This window comes from Stegostoma tigrinum, chromosome 4 (assembly GCF_030684315.1).
Source record: "Stegostoma tigrinum isolate sSteTig4 chromosome 4, sSteTig4.hap1, whole genome shotgun sequence".
Lineage (NCBI taxonomy): Eukaryota > Metazoa > Chordata > Chondrichthyes > Orectolobiformes > Stegostomatidae > Stegostoma > Stegostoma tigrinum.
The window spans coordinates 129,047,968-129,066,651 of NC_081357.1; the positions used below are offsets into that span (position 1 = coordinate 129,047,968).

At 39.1% G+C, this 18,684-nt stretch overlaps 1 protein-coding gene across 10 annotated transcripts in view; it reads left to right on the forward strand.

Moving 5' to 3' along the window:
- otofa (otoferlin a) overlaps positions 1 to 18,684 on the forward strand; it is a 343,946-nt gene that overhangs the window by 310,664 nt on the left and 14,598 nt on the right. For 8 of the 10 annotated variants that reach the window (XM_059645651.1, XM_059645653.1, XM_059645659.1 and 5 more), the window contains 4 exons: positions 1,520 to 1,618; positions 11,916 to 12,157; positions 16,446 to 16,624; positions 18,346 to 18,446. In XM_059645651.1, coding sequence (XP_059501634.1) covers positions 1,520 to 1,618; positions 11,916 to 12,157; positions 16,446 to 16,624; positions 18,346 to 18,446 — 621 coding nt within the window. Of the gene's footprint in view, positions 1 to 1,519; positions 1,619 to 1,705; positions 1,805 to 11,915; positions 12,158 to 16,445; positions 16,625 to 18,345; positions 18,447 to 18,684 lie in introns of all 10 variants that reach the window. The other 2 variants (XM_059645652.1, XM_059645658.1) reach the window with 2 other exon arrangements.

Below are 18,684 nucleotides of genomic sequence, written 5' to 3' on the forward strand. Positions count from 1 at the left end.
TGCAAATTTTGTATGCAACAATCATAAAGCAAGTACTTAGAGAACAAGAGATAGCAGGAACTGTTGATGCTGGAGAATCTGTAATAACACAGTGTAGAGCTAGATGAACACAGCAGGCCAAGCAGTATCAGAGGAGCAGGAAAGCTGATGTTTCAGGTCGAGACCCTTCTTCAGAAAATTTTCAGAAATGTAGAAGGGTCTTGACCTGAAACATCAGCCTTCCTGCTCCTCTGATGCTGCTTGGCCTGCTGTGTTCATCCAGCTTCACATCGTGCTATCTCTTTACTTAGTACACCAAAAAGGATTGGTCTCTATCTTTGGAGCTCTCAACTGGTAGTGCATGAGACCAGGTTGGTAGGGAATGACGTTTAGTGTCCATTCAATTGTAGTTATCAGAGGAATTAAATTAATTCCTGACCATGACTGTTGAATGTGAATTTCTTCAATGTTCTTTGCAATACACAGAGTACATATTGACTTTCCAGGAATTGGGAAGTGTCTGTTTTCCACTCGGATTGATGAACTTCAATGAGCACTTATTTCCTCCATATCTTTCCCTATGGTCTGAGCTGTCTTTAGATACTACTTGGCTTGTCTAGACTGTGGAAGTTGAGCTTCACCTCAAGAATGTGAAATCATCCACTGCAGGATCATGGAAAACAAAGCTCAACATAATTAAGTTATGCCAATTTGGTAACAAATACTAATTACTGATTGCAATTCACATTCAATAGTTGTCTCATTCAATCATTATTCATACATGATAGAGGAGAAATTTTCAACCTGTAGCTCTACCCTACTCCTCAGTAATTTGGTGTGCAGTTGCTGCTTGGAGACATCTCTTTGCATATTATTTATAAATTAAATGGAAATATAAATTCTAATTTTCCAGGTATTGAAGTAGTATCAAGATTATTTTTCAAGCAATATGGATAATCTCTGCTCACAAATACCTGACTGAATCATTGTTGTTTAGATCAGAGTTCCTTTCTTTTTTAATCACAATCCACACCCACCATCAAATAAAACAGGTCTGGGAAACCCATTGTCCTCTCTACTGATCAGCTTGCTTTGGTCACTGCTGAAAATTGAAGACACAACAATATTAAAGTCAAAAATTGGTGTTTCAATGTTGATGCAATTAAAATCTCAAACCAAACAAATCCTCAGTACTGGGTTATGGCAGTTTCTTGCACCTTTACATTTGACATATTGGCCTGTTGTGTGAGGCCCAATAAGCAGAGTGGTTACATACAGAATGGTAATAGCGATAGGAATTCAATAAAAGAAAATTTTTAAGGGCACTTTGGTGACACACCAGCTTAAGTTTTACAATTCCATCCTTTAGTTATGACTTTATAACTAATCAGTCAGTATATTTCTGATATGTTTTGAATGGAATCTCTACTGTGAGTGGAAAGTTAACACTGATCAGACAGAATGTGACAGGTAGGTGTGACGTGCATTCAATATTATTTCTTCCTCAGCGTCTCACCTTATCTTCCTTCCTCCCTGCCAGATATGAGCTTAGAGTGATAGTTTGGAATACTGATGAGGTTATCTTGGAAGATGATGATTACTTCACTGGAGAGAAATCTAGTGACATTTTTGTCAGGGGGTATGTACAAGTGTGTGACCTGTGTTGAGATCGTGAAGTGCTTTTTTTTCTAATTCCTCTTTGCTTGTTGCTTTTGTTGTTAACTAGTTATGAACTGCGTGTTATTATTTGGAACACTGATGACGTTGTTCTTGAAGATGATGCTTTCATGACAGGAGAGAAGATGTCAGACATCTATGTCAGGGGGTAATGATACTATTGCACGGCTCCTCCCCTCTATGCTGAGCAATCATTCATATCTCACCATATATTTTCATAACATAGCTATTAGCAATTTACCTGCATTTCAAACCCATACCAAACATATTTTTGGTTTCTTTCATGTTTTGCTTGTAGTACAGTACCATATCCTGCATGGAAAACACGATTGTACCTTCCAGCTACAACATGAATATTTTGGTTTTTGGAACGAGTAATTGATTTAGAAATGGAATTCAGATTTGCTGGAAAACCAACCCACCATAACTGAAACCCTGGAAGATAAAAACGAAACAAATATTAAGTATAAAACATTACTGGTCTCATTAAGCCTGCAGATAACTATTGCTATCTGTCCTCTATTTATTTAGACTTCTGAGGGTGCCATGGGTGAAATGGTTTCTCTGAACGTCCTTAGAATGAAGGAGATTTGCAGTTTAGAAGACAGCCATTAAGTTCATTATCTATGTGTCAATCATTTGTTTAAATAATCTAAAAAAGGTCACTGACCATTTTCCCATCGGTCTGTCTCTTCCACTATTTCAAATTCTTATCTTAAAGAAAAAGAAAGCTCTGCCCCATGCTCCCTGTAAGAAATTCACTAAAAGGATTATTTCTGACATACCCACCACAGGAACAGGAGGAGGCCATTCATCCCTTTGAGCCTATTCCACCATTCATTGAGATCATGGCTGATTTGTGACCTAACTCCAAATATCTACCTAGCACATTTAATGGTAAAATATGCACATTAAATGTTAGCTTACAAACTGTTTTCTGATTAAATTATAAAATGAAATGGCTTTTATTGCATTGTTATCTTCCTTTCATACTGCAACAATCCTCTATATTAGGACATATTTTCCCCAATCTCTCTCTCTACTATCTAGTGACAATTTTAAATTGACGATCCTTCGACATTGACTCCCCAAGCAAAGGCAATAATCTGGTATAATTGTCTCTGCCAAAATTAATTATAATTTAAAAAGTGATGAAGGGTCTGAGCCCAAAATGTCAGCTTTTGTGCTCCTAAGAAGCTGCTTGGTCTGCTGTGTTCATCCAGCTCCACACTTTGTTATCTCACGCTCTATGATAAACTTGTTCTTAATCCTTCTTTGTTTTAGTGAAAATAGATCTCTCTTCATAACCACAACTGCGCATCCTTAGTATTGTTTGGGTATTGTATAACATTCTATCCATAATGAACTCTAAACTGTATGCAGTGCTCCAACTTTGGTCTGACTTGTTTAGATCTTTAATTTTGAAAACTCCCATTTATAAAACCCAACATGTCATTGGATTCAGAGATGATGGGAACTGCAGATGCTGGAGATTCCAAGATAATAAAATGTGAGGCTGGACGAACACAGCAGGCCAAGCAGCATCTCAGGAGCACAAAAGCTGACGTTTCGGGCCTAGACCCTTCATCAGAGAGGGGGATGGGGGGAGGGAACTGGAATAAATAGGGAGAGAGGGGGAGGCGGACCGAAGATGGAGAGTAAAGAAGATAGGTGGAGTCATTGGATTCATTGAGTTGAGTTCACACATTTAGGAAATTATATATTCTCAATCAAAAATTGTTCCTTTATGCACTTCAAGGTCACTCCTCCCGAGTTCATATTTTACTTCTTTGTTTATCCTAATTAAATGCATCGCAGCATGCTTTGGACTAAACTTCATTGGCTGTCTGCCTATTCCATTAATTCTGATAAGATCCTTTGCAGTCCTGTCCATTGTCAGTGCAACTTTTCAAATTTATGTTATCAGCAAATGTTATTAATTTTCTCATTATGCTCAATCATCTATGCATATCAAGAACAAAGGCAGACCTAGGACCAATTCTTGCAGCACATTATTCATAACTGGCTCCTCGTTTTCTGTCCAATAACATTCTATTCATCTCACTATATACTTTGTTATACCTAAGTTGCAACAGGATAGGAATCTTTAATTTCTCAACGGACATCAAGTGATATCGAAGATGCCAATTAATCTGAGTATAAATTCATTTTGACTAGTGCTACAATACTCTGCTTCAGTGTCTCATTCTGTGGAATGATAACTGTACAGTGTTATGAAGAATTGATCTTCTGGTTGAGACCCAGCTCTCAACAACATACAAAGCAAAACAATGCAAGCGTGGACCAGGGACTGACACGGCTCAAATGCTTGATAGTTAACAAATGCAAACTGGTAGATATAAGCAGAAAGACCAACTGCACTAAATTTGAACACTTACAGAAAGATAATTAATTTGAAAGGAATGTTAACATTTCTATCTGGATATGAACATTAATCCAACAGCCTGGTTAATTTATATAGGGCAGGTAGTTGAATTTCAATTTATGAGCCCATTGAATTTTTATATTGAGAATCTTCTCTTCTTCAGCATCTTCAGGACCTGAAATAAAGCACAAATAGACAGTACATGATTTTAGTTTGTGTGGAATAACCTTGCCCCCTATTTCAACAGAAGCGTCACTCAAATATAATCTCTAGATTTCAGTACATAAACTCTATAATCCATAATGAGTTTTTAATCATTAATCACACTTTTTAAAATCTAAAATCAATCATTAATTCAATAACATAATGAAGCAATAAAAATTAAGTGTGTCACATATGGCAAAGCATAATCTGAAAGGAATGATAAATATGACTGGTATGGTGTCTGTGGTAACAATTTTAACATGCATTACTATTTAATGCTTATTTCTCCAGAGAGACGGGATTAGATTATTACTTTTTCATCATGGCGGCACATATTCCCGTGCATGACCGGTGCTTAAGTTAACTCTGGGTGATATCTACAGGAATTTTACTTTTCTGAGAAAGCATGCAACAAAGTAACTAAAATATCTGCCTGTGTGTGCATGAGGACTGTAAAACTTTAAGTTGGAATCATTGGATTGGAATCTCCATGAATGAATTAAGTTTTGACTCAGTAACCACTCATATTAGTGCTCCTTGATGCAGCACTACATCTAACATAAATGTAATAATCACAACGCCTTCATAATTTATACATTTTCAATGTAGGACAATTTCATACCGCTCCCAGACATTGATTCTTAAAGAAAAGTCATCTTTTAATTCTTTTAGATGTAATGTATTGTCCTCATTGTAACAATGTGTATGTTATAATTCATTATAATAGCCAATATCAGACATAAAAACATGATTATTTTAAATAAAGCTTTATCAATTATTAAATGACAGTTTCAGGATGAACACATGTATATTAATGAAGAAAATGAACATTGAATCTTCACTGGTTCATTTCTTCCCTTCTTTCAGAATTCAACTACGTTTTGCCCTCATCTCCCCACAAACACCACATCATTCCCCTCACCTTAAGAGTGGGTTGTAACCTATCTTCAGGCTCCCGTAGCCCTTTGCATCTCTACATGAGAGCTTTTAAGCTGCATCACCCTGAAACTATCTCTTCCTCCTCACACAGGGTTGCAGCTACTTTCCAGGTGGTAGCTCAAATAAGGTCAGAAGCCACTCAAGTACGACTATCAGGTATAAACCTGCATTCTACTACCTTGTGGCATATCACTTTATTGAAGGGCCATCTAACCATCATGATAATAAATGTATTTACATTTTTTTCCTGCTTTGGTTCCTCTTTAGATCCTCCCCAAAACCAATTGAAAGACATCTTGGTTTTTGCCTGAATGTTACAATAAGTAATAAAATGTTTTCAGAAGACAGGATGTGGAAGGCCTTCATTTAAGTTGATTATTATAGCCTGCTGTTTAGGCTGGCTGTACCTAGAGAGCTGTAATTTTCAAACTTTTTGTTTGAAGTGACCTTTTTCAAATTGATTTGTTATCATGGAGCTCACATTTAAATTATAGTGCTAGATAATACAGTATGAAAGTATTGCATAAAAATCTATTTTATTAATGCCTTTAAAAAACAGGTATTGATTTATTAATGCCAGTAACTTCTCATTGCAGTGTCTGTCTATTCTTGGCAAGAGCAGAGATAGAGAGCAGGAGCCCGGGATGAACAAAACAGATAAAAAGCAGAATGGGTAGCAGAAATAGCAGGGCATAGAAAAAGGGGCAGGCTCACCAGAGTGATAGCAAGAGCCCATTCAGACCAGAGCGCAGGGTAACAGCAGGAAGAAACAGAGAGCACATCATGTTGAATGAAGAGAATGGCAAAAGCAGGAATTTGGGGCAAGTGGGAGCAGAAAGAGAGTGCAGTCTGGAGGGAGGAGAAAACCTCAGATGGCATCAGCTTGAAAGGAGCCAAAGAGAATGAGCATGAAGGTTTATGAACACAAAGAGAGCACTAGAGGAGCAAGAAAAAAGAACACAGAAAACAGCACTCTAGGGGAATGTACTGTGCAGCATGCCCCTGACCACAGCTCATTCATTAAAGACCATCAGCACCTAAGACAGTGTCTGTCTTAAAGGTTGTGGACTCTGATTTGAGAACCTCCGCATTGGGTGAAAATAGGAATTATGAGCGATACCAGCTCTCAGCTGGGTATAAAACATTCTCCACATCATGATCACAGACATATTTGAAAAAACCTGGCTACGCTCCTGACTCTGGGAGATTACAGAAAGATGCAATTCCAATGAGAGGAATAAAGAAACAAAGAAGCAAGGGGAATTTAATTTCACATACTGTAGGCTATCAGTTCACATTAACTTGTGCGATGACAGGAGACCAAGCAAAATTAGAGGAATTCTAACTTTGCTCTGCTGTTGTATTAGTTTCATCTGTTGCTGTCATACAAATATGTCTAATGCTTGACTAAACAACCTGATCCAACAGTGGAAATGACCATGTTGCTTGCATCCAGTTCTTGCCATGCATGATTGTGCGCAATACATTATCCAGCAGCATCATATGCACAGAGGGGAGATGGATTAGGTTAATCAGTACAAAAGGCAAAATTCCATGCTTTTCAATTTTTAACAACCATTTGCGGAGGTCCCAACTGTTGTTAACTGTTGTTTTTGTGCATTCACTAATATGTTAATAACTGATAGGATTTCATAGCTGCAATGCAGAAGTCTGATTGGAGCAGACTCCTGCTGTGAAGCTTTGATACAAACAGGCCCATCGGGACGAACCATGAAAGCACGAGTTTTGTTTGATGTGCAACCTTGATATTGTTTGAAATGAATTGGTTCAGTTAATTAATAACTTTAAAATTCTACAAAAGCATTTAACCCTTTGAGAAATGCATGATGTCTTGTATCTAATGAAAAGAAACTTCATTAGCTTATTTAATGAATATTCCAGAGGAAGAAATGTCTCTCAGCGCACTTACAATAGCGAGCTGGTGCTGAAACTCCTGGTGAGAATGGCACCTGCTTGGCTCCTCGTACGAACAAAAGGGTGAAATTAAAAAAGATCTAGCCATTTTTATGCCTGTTCCAATAGCAGCAGAAAGAAATCAAGCAGATGACATGACAATGCATTGAGATCAATATTCAAAGGGTTAAATGAAATGATGTCCATCGGCTATTTACTTTTCAATGTTATTTTCCTTTTCTATTAAAAGTGGTGGGTTTTAATATTTGTAGAGCAATTTTTTGTTTCTTCGAGTTTCAGTGGGCTATGCAGACAATGATTAAATTCTGTTATTTTATGTACTGTTACTCTAACAGCAGTCTTACTGTGGTGAGAGGTATGTTTCTGAATACATGAAAGCTACTAATTGATTGACAGGTGCATCAAAATCTACAATGTGCACTTCAACACAGCTACATTGAAACACTACTGGTTTCAAACCTGAAGAACTCTTCCAATCCACGTGAAATTATCTTCAAATTGATAATAGTAACTGCACACATCAGCATCTGTCAGGGGGTATCACCTTAATGGATATTGATAGCAAACTGGAAAAAAACAGCCAGTATTAATTTGCCTGGTCTGCAGCTAATTTTGAAATAGGCATATCCAATGTGACATAAAATGAAGTTTCATGGTATTTCACAGAAAACATACCTTATTTACACGGAGCTTCTGTGTGCCTGCTGTTAGACGTTGCAGTGTAGTTAGGTTTTATGTTGACTTTGCTTGCAGTTAGAATGCTTGCTGCATGTTTTTTGGGGTTTGCATGACTCAACAAAAGTGTACATTCTAAAAATTCTTGGTGTTGCATCAAAACATAACTTTGATAATAACTGTTTAAAAGAGACACAGTTCTCTCCAAACACGCAGTGATGTACTCGTAAAATTCTCAATCAAATTCTTTCTCCTCAGTCGTAATGCTATTTTTTGAATTGTCGAGATTGTTGTTCCGCTCCTTAGTGGGACAGAAGTAGAGGTGGAGAACAGTCTCTACAAGGAATAACAATGGAGTTCATGATGAATGGCCCTAAAGTAAAGATTGGGTTGTAGTCGAGCTGACTACAGTGAAATCTTTATTTCAGTTCATTAGTTTGAATACTTAATAAATCTTGACAACAAGGATGTGGGGATTCAACTTTTCAAACAGTGAATTGTGATCAAAAACAAATTAGATTTTGGAATTACTAAACAAAATGCTCAAAGTAGGTATTACCATACATAGGTAATGCTATCACACCCCTTGACCCTCCTCTACATCATTGGACAAGTGTAACAGGTGTCAGGGAACACAGTCTCTCCCACCTTCCACTGCAAGTCACAAACCTTTCCAAAAGATATACATCACTGTCACGTCACTATTGCTGAGTCCAAATCCTGAAGCTTGCTCCCTACTGATAATCCAAGATTACTTACACAGACTGCAACAGTTCAAAAAAAAACTCACCATCACCACCTTAATGCAAACTGTGGATGAACAATAAATGCTGGGCTTGGAAGTGACATCTATCTCTCAAGAACAGTTAAAAAATGGACTTGGAATTTTCAGTTTTTGTGCATTAAAATAAACTACAATCGAAGGTTTGAAATCAAGACTAGTAGTAAGATAGATGGCTGGAAGTGTTCCTTGATATATCCCCCCGAATTTGATGAATATATTACAGATCTATCCTTGTACAAAGATTTCCTAGTCTCCTAAAAAGAAACTTAATGTTACAATGGTATTCCTGGGAAATGGGGTCAAATGGGCTGAAATAAGTAGGTCATCAATAGCTTGGCCTATTGTATGAGCAGCAGAACTAAACACTACCAGTTCATGTTGGGGTCAAGTGTCACTGTCACCAGCCCTCTGCTGTTGAGAGCCTATTTAATTAATAGTGATAGAGGATGAACCACAAGTGAGTCTTAATGAGAAGAGATGCATGTCGTAATCAGTTGTAGTTTATTACATAATATCAATAGATTCCAGTTATATAGTCTTAATTATTATGTCTAACAAGTCAATCAAGAGACACTCTGATGACACATCCATCCCCATGTGGATCTTGAGTTAGCCTCTTTTCCTCACCTAAGGTTGTATGACATTATCACTTGAATGGAACTGAACATTGTCTCTGACTTTTAACTCAGAATCAATTCCTTACACAACATCTTGCTCCAAGCCTTTCTACCCCCACCCCCACAATAGGTAACATTTGTACATTTGGGTATGTAACTACATTTACTTCCAGCTCTACCCCATCAACACCCATGTTTCTGATTTCCCAAATTCAGGCGATCTAGAGGTTCATAATTCTTTCACAACTTGGAAGATTGGTAGGTCTTTGCCTTGAGTGTTGCCAGCTTTCTGATCTTGACCCTTGATTGGTCTGTAAATAATTTCCATCACAACATTCCTCACTGGGTTTGCTCCAATCAAGCAGGACAATTGTTCCGCAATGAGAGAAGGTTCCTGCGGACCTGGCATGCAATGTCCTCAACTGTAGTGACAGTATCTAATTCCTGCTTGTTTGCTGACTCTTGAGCAACCATACCCTTCCTCTAGATCCTTATCTGTACCCATTCTCCAGCAGCACCAATGGACAGAGAGTCGGAGTTAACATTTTGAGGACAATGTGAACATAATTGCTGCTGTGGTGTTGGTTCCATCACATGAAATCCTTGCACAAGAAAGCATTTAGGTTTATGTTGCCTGAGCTGCATCTTAATTCTGCACATGATGGGAGTAACCAATAGTAGTATCATTCCTTTGTTATTTTTATTGTCTTCATGTTGTAAGCTTTTGAACTGCACGAGATCACATTTTTTCCCCTTTAAACTTTTAAATGGCCTAGTGGTCCAAATGGTAAGTAACTATGCATCATCCTGTCTTTTTGTGGTCAAGATAGCAGCTTCTGCCTTCTGCAGCTAAGTTGAAAATTTCCTGCTTTTTCACGAGCAAACTGGACATTTTGTTGCCTTCTGTAGCTTAAAACACAATGTGCAATACATTTAACATATTTTTAAAAATAACCTCATCATCTACTGGTCAGGTAAGTTAATGTGTCCACAGTCTTTGCACAAAATCAATGTGAAGTCACTCCACATAGAACCTGGACTTAATTTGGACGATTCGTTTTCATAAACTGTGCTGTGGCAAAACAAAATACATCTGGAATTAAGGGTCTAATGGTGACCATGCAATTGTTGAAAAAACCCATCTGGATCAGTCTTCCCTAGCCTGGTCTATATGTGACTCCAGACCCACAGCAATGTGGCTACATTTTACCTGCCATCTTGACAATTAGAGAAGGCCAATAAATACAGATGTGACCAGTCGCTCCCGATTCCTGTAAATGAATAAAGATAGGCTGGGCCTTATGGTGTGTGCTCACTATAATGTTATTGCCATTTGTAAATGGTCAGTATTATTCTCTAACTCCAATCTTTCCCAGCCTCATCCTGTGTGCTGTTCATTTAAAGTTTTTAGCTAACAGATTTTTAAATTCACTCACAGAACTCCAATACAATTGCTTCCCAGTCCAACCTGGAACGAGGACTGCCCCCTACAGATCCTTCTCTCTCAGATTTCTTAGACTAAGTGTGATTCGTTTTTGTTAAGTTCTTATGTGATCACCCACCTTCTCCAGACAGAATTGAAGGTTTTAATCTAGAGTTCTCTTTGTACCTTAGAGATAATAGGAACTGCAAATGCTGGAGAATCCGAGATGTTCATCCAGTTCTTTGTGCCTTGCTGTTTATCCCATGAGTTCTATAGACAGCCTATTTGTTCAAGTGCTTGCAGCTGCTGGCTCACTGTCAAGTATTCTTAAAGTAGTAAGTCCTTAAACATCAGGGGCCAGTTGGCTGAATGGCTGGTTTGTGTTGTAGACTGATGTTAACTGTGTAGGTTTGATTTCTGCACTGATTGAGGTCCTTACCTGAGGCATGATGACCCTTGGGTTAAACTATCACCAGTCATCTCCCTCTCTCCAATGAGAGGGAGCAGTCCTCTGGGACTACTTTACCATTAAGTAGCTAAAACTGCACATGTCTGCTGTCTTGTGGTATTTCACCGATGATCCCACCTCTGCCCCCATGTTATATATACTGTGGAACTAACCACTGTCTGCTCATGTTTGAGTTATGTGCTGTGGGTCTAAGGCCTATTTAAAATGTTAAAAGGCTGAATCATTAGTGAGTTTAACAAGATGAAATTTATTGTTTAATCATGACAAGTACAAGTTAGACAAAATAACTATAACTATCAGGAGGCATTGAGCATACATCTGTCTTTGTTGACACTCCTTCAAGCCCCACCTGAAACGGTATGATGTCATCAATGTCATCATCATTTCCTATAGTATCCTATATTAACCCTTTCAGAGCCTTTATTTTGTTCAACATCTGCTGGACCTTCACCGCACACAAGGACAAGATCAACAGATAGCTGGAAGCAGCATCATGTCCATTTACCCTCCAAGTGCTTTAATCAAAACCAAACTTGTAATTATCACAGTGAATATGAAAAAATCTCATCATCAAATGCTTAGGACAGGGAAATATTGCATCCACATTCTTGTACAAAATCAACGCGAAGTGAGCTCCAATTAGAAACCAAGGTTAATTTGGACTATTCTTTTCAAAACTGTGACAATGCAAAAATCTCTTAAAGATCAAATGCAAACAACTATTTTTTGGTATGTGCCAAAGATCAACAAAACTAAATAATTTCCCTGCAGTGCTGTAGCTGTTAAGAGTTACTGTTACATTGTGACTATTTGGATGTATCTCATAGCTGGCTGAAAGGACAACAGGAGGACAAGCAAGACACTGATGTACACTATCATTCATTGACTGGAGAAGGCAATTTCAACTGGAGGTTTATCTTCCCCTTTGATTATTTGATGGCTGAGGAGAAGATTGTCATCTCTAAGAAGGAATCCATGTTTTCCTGGGATGAGACAGAGTACAAGATCCCAGCTCGCCTGACTCTGCAAGTGTGGGATGCTGACCATTTCTCAGCAGATGACTTCCTTGGTATGTTTTAATCCAGTTTCTCTGTGCAATCCTGTTGAAGCATTCACTCCAGAATTTTTGAATCTGTGTTTTCTTTAGGTGGAAAGCATGAATGCATGTTTATCATTAGGAATATTTTTCAGCTGTGAAATAATTGTGTTCACAGATGAGGGAAATGAATCAATTTGCCTCCTTCTTGGTGTCTTGGTGACTGGAATATTTTAGGATCTGCAATTCAAATTAAGGCTACCTGCCTAGAATGAAATAGAATATGCTGAAGAAAGATTCGAATCGGTTCGATATCCCCATACTCTAGAACATCAGCTAATGTAATATCTTACCACCTGCATCCTAACCCTAACTCTGATCACCAACCACCCCTGTCCTAACTAAATCTACACTAACACCTAACCCTCCGATGTCTCCAAGTTAGAATTCTCACACCTGTCTTTTAAACACTTTATGGAGAAAAAAACTTCATGACCTCGCTTCTTCCTTTCTTGGCAACTTCCAGATCTGCAAATCCACCCCAATCACCTGTTCTCCCTGTGTTTTTAATTTAACTGCGACAGTTTGTTATCAGCCAATTGGGTCCCGTTCACTCTAAACACTCCTTTTCATCAGCCATTTCCCCTAAACGCCCCTTTGGAAAATAAAATAGTTTCTGTACACTCTTTCCAGCATCTACTTTGCTGCAACACATCTTCACTCCCAGCCCCGCTTCCCTGAAATTACCCTGGGACAGTTTTTACATGTTAGACACAATAAATCAATGTGGGTAATTGTCGCATGCTAAATCACTTTTTTTTGATTCTCTATATATTGAGTTTGATTTGCTTCAAAAACTTTTAAAATTAGATTGGACTGAAACTTAACAGCAATTATTCAACTTGAATGTAAAGAGTCCTGTCCATTTTTTTCAACCCACTTGCATGAAAGATTTGCAAATTTGATGGTAAAGATCTGACAGATTTCATCCCTTTAGTATGCTCAGAAATCTGGAATTTTGATCAGATTTTGTTTTCCAGTGGTTTCCAAACTCATCTTTTGTTATTATAAATTAGAAATGAAACTTGATGGAATTTCACGCTGCGTGAAAATTAAGGGATGAAAATAAGACAGTGCAGAAGAAAAGAAAAACAAATATGGGGCCATAGAATTGATAAATTGATCTTTTTCTGTGGGTACACCAGTGAGAACAAACAATAAGTTTTTATTTATCTTTCATCTGACTAAGTTGTACAATGACATCGTAAGATTTCCTGTATCTAGCGTTTCTAAAACGTTCATTTTCAAAACCAGGGCTTGTGAATTTGCAAGGAGTACTAGGTACAAGAAACTGTAACAAATGCAGTTACACACCTGAAGGGTTCTAAATGGTGTCAGAGATAATGGGAACTGCAGATGCTGGAGAATCTGAGATAACAACGTGTAGAGCCAGATGAACTGAGCAGGCCAAGCAGCATCTTAGGAGCACAAAATCTGAAGTTTCAGACCTAGACCCAGATTCTGATGAAGGGCCTAGGCTCGAAACATCAGCTTTTGTGCTCCTAAGATGCTGCTTGGCCTGCTGTGTTCATCCAGCTCTACACGTTGTTATCTCGAGTTCTAAATGGTGTTTGGATAATATAGGAGAATATGTAGTATGGATATGTTAGCAATATTCTGACTTTGAGGTGCTCTTTAAAGCAATTTACCACCTTACAATGTTGCAAGATATTCATAGGCAAGGCATCTGGTCAAAATGTATAGCCCATAATAAATGACCAATAGGAGCAATGTCAATACACAATGACCCATTACCGATACATTATCGTGCCAAATATCAATATATTTAGAATATGCCTTGTAACTTTGTATGGAGAATACAAGCTGCAGAATATGTATTTGGTGACAAAAACAGAAAGTGCTTGAGAAGCTCAGCAGGTCCAGCAGCATCTGTGGAGAGAAAGCAGAGCTTATATTTCAAATCCGGTGACTCTGCATCAGAACTGTTAGCAGCTGGGGAAAAGGTGGTATTTATGCTGATGCTGAAGTTGGGAATGGAGAGGGAGAGGGGAAATGGAGCCCAGAGGGAGAGATATGAAAGGGGTAGGTTAATGAGGGGATTATGGATGGCAGGCCGGGATAGAAGAAAAGCAGAACAAGAGCTAAGGGTCTGAGAGAAAGGCTGAACTGTACTGAAAGCAAGCCATATAATGTGATAATAGGCATAGGAGTGGCTAAGAATGGGTGACTGCACTAAAAGCAGGTCATGTCATAACAAAACTGAGCTTGGGGTATGTTTAAAAAAACATGGAAGGATGGAATCAGGCTGTAAAGTTATTGAGCTTAATGTTGAGTCCCAGAGGCAACAAGGTCCCCAAATGGAAACTGAGATGTTGTTCTTCATGTTTGCACTGAGCTTCATTGAAACACTACAGCAGACTGCAACAGAGATGTTGGTGTGGGATCATGGCCATATGTTGATATGGGAGGTAACTAGGAGTTCAGGGATAGAACGTAGGCATTCCACAAAGCAGTCACCCAGTCTGCATTTTGTCTCCCCGGTGTAGAGGAGACTACATTGAGCAGCGAATGGAGTAGATTATATTGTGAGAAGTGCAGGTAAAGCGCTGCTTCACCTGGAAGGTATGTTTGGGCCCTTGGATACCGAAGAGAGAGGAAGTAAACGGAAATGTTCCACCCTCTATTGTCGCAGGGAAAGAGTCTATGGGGGGTTTTTGGGAGTGAAGGAAGAGGACCAGGGTGTTCTGGAGGGAAGTGTCCTTGCAGGGGGCTGACAGGGGAGGGGAGGCCAATATGTGTCTGGTGATGGCATCCCACTGGAGCTGGCAGCAATGGCAGCTAATGATCCTATGGATGTGGATGCTGGAGGGATATTAGGTGAGGACAAGGGGAACTCTATCGCTGCCACGGTGGGGGGGGGCTGTGGGGGAAGAGTGGGGGTGAGGGCTGAAGTGTGAGAGATGGGTCCAACTCGGCCGAGCTCTGTGTTAACAACGGTGCAGGGGAATCCTCAGTTGAGGTAGAAGGCAGACATTTTGGAGGCCCCTTTATCGAAATTGGCACCATCAGAATAGATGTGATGGAGACAAAGGAGCTGGGAGAACGGAATAGAATCTTTACAAGAAGCAGGGTTTGAGGATGCATGATCCAGGTAAGTGAGGGAGTTGGTGGATTTATTGTGGATATTGGTGGCCAGTCTATCCCCAGAAATGGAAACAGAGATGTTGAGTAAGGGAAGGGAGGAGCCGGAGATGGACCAGGTGAAGGTGAAATTGGAAGTGAAATTGATAAACTTTCCCAGTTCTGGTTGAGGGAGTGAAGCAGCACTGATGATGTCATCCATGTACCGGAGAAGGAGTTGTGGCGGTGGTGGGGGGGGGCGGTGCGCGGCGGGGGTGGAAGGTTCTGAGTAGGACTGGAACAAGGAATGTTCCACGTACTCCACAAAGCAACAGGCATAATTGGGACTCATGCACATACCCATGGCCAACCCTCTGACCTGCAGAGAGTGAGAGGAGTTAAAGGAGAAGTCATTCAAAGTGAGGATGACCTTGAGGATGGAGGAGGGTGATGGTGGATGGAGGTGTTTCAAGAAGAATTGAAGAACCCTGAGACCATCCTGATGAGGGATGACATGGAAAGGGATCGTATGTCCATAGTGAAGAGGAGACATCACTGGCCAGGTGATCATTTGTTGCCCATTCCTCATTGACCTGAAATGAGTGGTGTGTTCTGTCACTTCAGCCACTTCAGAGAGGCAGTTAAGAGTCAACTACATTGCTGATATATTTTGTGAATGTTGTAGTGTTCATTGTAAACCTGACAACAGTGTTTAATTAAATGTGATTCCATCATGGAGTTATTTAGCAAATGTAGATCAGATTGTGTGAAGAACTACATTGACAAACAATTTTGGATTGTCAGTCAGGCTCACAGAGTGGTGTATTTGCGGTGTGCAATAGATGGCTTGGCTGTGTATGTGTTAATATGTATAGGCACACACTAGAAGCTACATACATTAATACACAGCCTTTTTGTTGCACACAAAATATGCACTGTGTGTGTTTTTACCATAAATGTTTCAGCAAAACCTTTGGTTTCTCCTCTCATTGATATTCTTATAGACTGTCTTGATAAATGCAGGATAGAAACTTCAAACAAAATGTGGCTCTTTTTTCAGCAATACACATTCAACAATATGAATTTAAGGATATATTTATTTAGAAGCAGAAACAAAATATCCTGAGGCAGTTTTCTTGAACTTGACTCTTTCTTTTCTCGTCGTTCTTTCTCCTGCCAGGTGCGATTGAATTGGACCTGAACCGATTTACACGTGGAGCAAAAACAGCTAAACTCTGCACCATTGAAATGGCGACAGATGAATCGGCTTTCCCTACTGTTTCCATTTTCAAACAGAAGAGGGTGAAGGGCTGGTGGCCATTTGTGGCCAGAAATGAAAATGATGAAATGGAGCTTACAGTAAGAAGTTTTCGATAGATTTTAAACTGATAAACAGTTTCTCGGTCAATTTTACCCCAAAATGCAGGCCACAATTTTCACTTAGGTCAAACAGAATTCAGTCCATACAAGAACCGATGCTAAACACACTTAGTATTTGATACAAGAAAATTCAAGTTTCTTTTCCTTATTAATTTATAAAGTCTCAATTCAACTGTAGCTTCTTTACATCTTTGACAAGGAGAAATAAGGGTTTTGTTCTTAGGCAATCAGAGATGAGTGAATACAATTCAGGTGACATGAACATTTTTCGACTGTGTTTGATCGATTCTGTCATCCACAGGAGATGGAGAACGGGTTAACAAGATGTAGAACTGGATGAACACAGCAGGCCAAGCAGCATCAGAGGATTAGGAAGGCATTGGTTAGCTCAGTTGGCTGGTGTGTGATGCAGATTGAAACAGCCAGCATGCATTCAATCCCTGCACCAGCTGAGGTTCCCATGAAGGACTCTTCTCACCCTGGGGCATAGTGTCCCTCAGGTTAAACCACCACCAGTCATCTCATTAGAAAAAGACAGCACAGACCTTTGGGACATTGATGACTTTTACTTTATTTCACCTACATTTCAGTGATAGTTTATGTGTGACAGAAGCTGAACTTTGAGTACACTTTCTACACAATTTAACTTGGGGTGCTCAATACTTAAAATCACTTTGGGTTGTAATATCCTAAAGTGCGAAGGCCACATTTGATATTTATTGTACACATTTTTCTACTTTCCAAGTTTTCTTTCATATGTAACATATAATTCTGGCTGGATCGTCATAATTAAGACTATTTCACAGATTCATTCATTTTTCACTGAATAATTTGGTGGTTATTCGTATTTCGCTGTGTAAGTGCACTGATGGTTCTTAAAACTAGAGTGGATAAATACATCGATCCATATGGGAATGAAACATAATCAGAAGGTTCAAGGTTTCGTTTGTATACTTCCAATACAGACACAAAAACTGGATTTAGTTCCTTTGTGTTGGGTAAGGGAAGGATAAATCAGATAAAGGGGCTCTTTGCACTAGAATATGCCACTTTAAGGTTCCAAATCCATACCCTTGTCTGGTGGGAGAGCAAAAATTTAGTCTTGAATCCAGCTCCCCTCGATTTATCTACACTGATACTTTCACATTGCTACTTAGTAATTCCCGCTAGTTCTATGGCATGTGGGGATAGGGATTACTGCTGTCTCCCCAATAACTCACTGATACCGTCTAACCTCACAAGCTAAATGTTTTCAGATCAAGGAGAAGAGAAGTTGAGATAACATTAGGTGAGTTATGGGTGGAACACTGGGAGGTAATTATAACATGGTCTCCACAACCATAACCTGTCATATCACTCGTTCATTTCACTGAACACAGAGCAACCGAAAAAGATAAGCAAAATATCACCATTTCTAAAGATATGAATGCTACCTGCTAATAAACATTGGCAAATGTTGTCTGTATCTTTCTTCACTCTATACAGGCACCTTTTACAATAAGTTTCATACAAGCAAGAAGGCCCCTGTTTAGTAGCTTGATGCTAACTTTCCTCTTATCACTGTGAACAAAGTCTCAGTCTCTCAGGTCAAATGCAAACTGCAAACATGGTCCTATCAGCACTCCAGAAGAAGCCACATGGAGTGGTCATCACTTTTGAATTTGTGAAAGAACCATTCACTGCATCTGTTCTGTTTTCAGGGTAAGGTGGAGGCTGAGTTACACTTACTGACAGCAGAAGAAGCTGAGAAGAGCCCTGCAGGACTGGCTCGTAATGAACCAGAGCCGCTGGAGAAACCAAAGTAAGTGAAGCTTCCTTCTTCCTTTATGTTCCAGGTCATGTCTCCGTAATGTCACAATGCTTTTACTCAGCCCTTTAAAGAATACGCCAAAATACAAAGATTTGTCCAATGATATTGGGTTATTTTCTCTGGAAGAAACAAGCTTTTTATAAAAGTTCCAATTTAACTTTACAATGGTTTACCTTGTATTTTATATGTAAATAGTAAAAAAGACATTGGAGGAAAAAGATAACAGCAT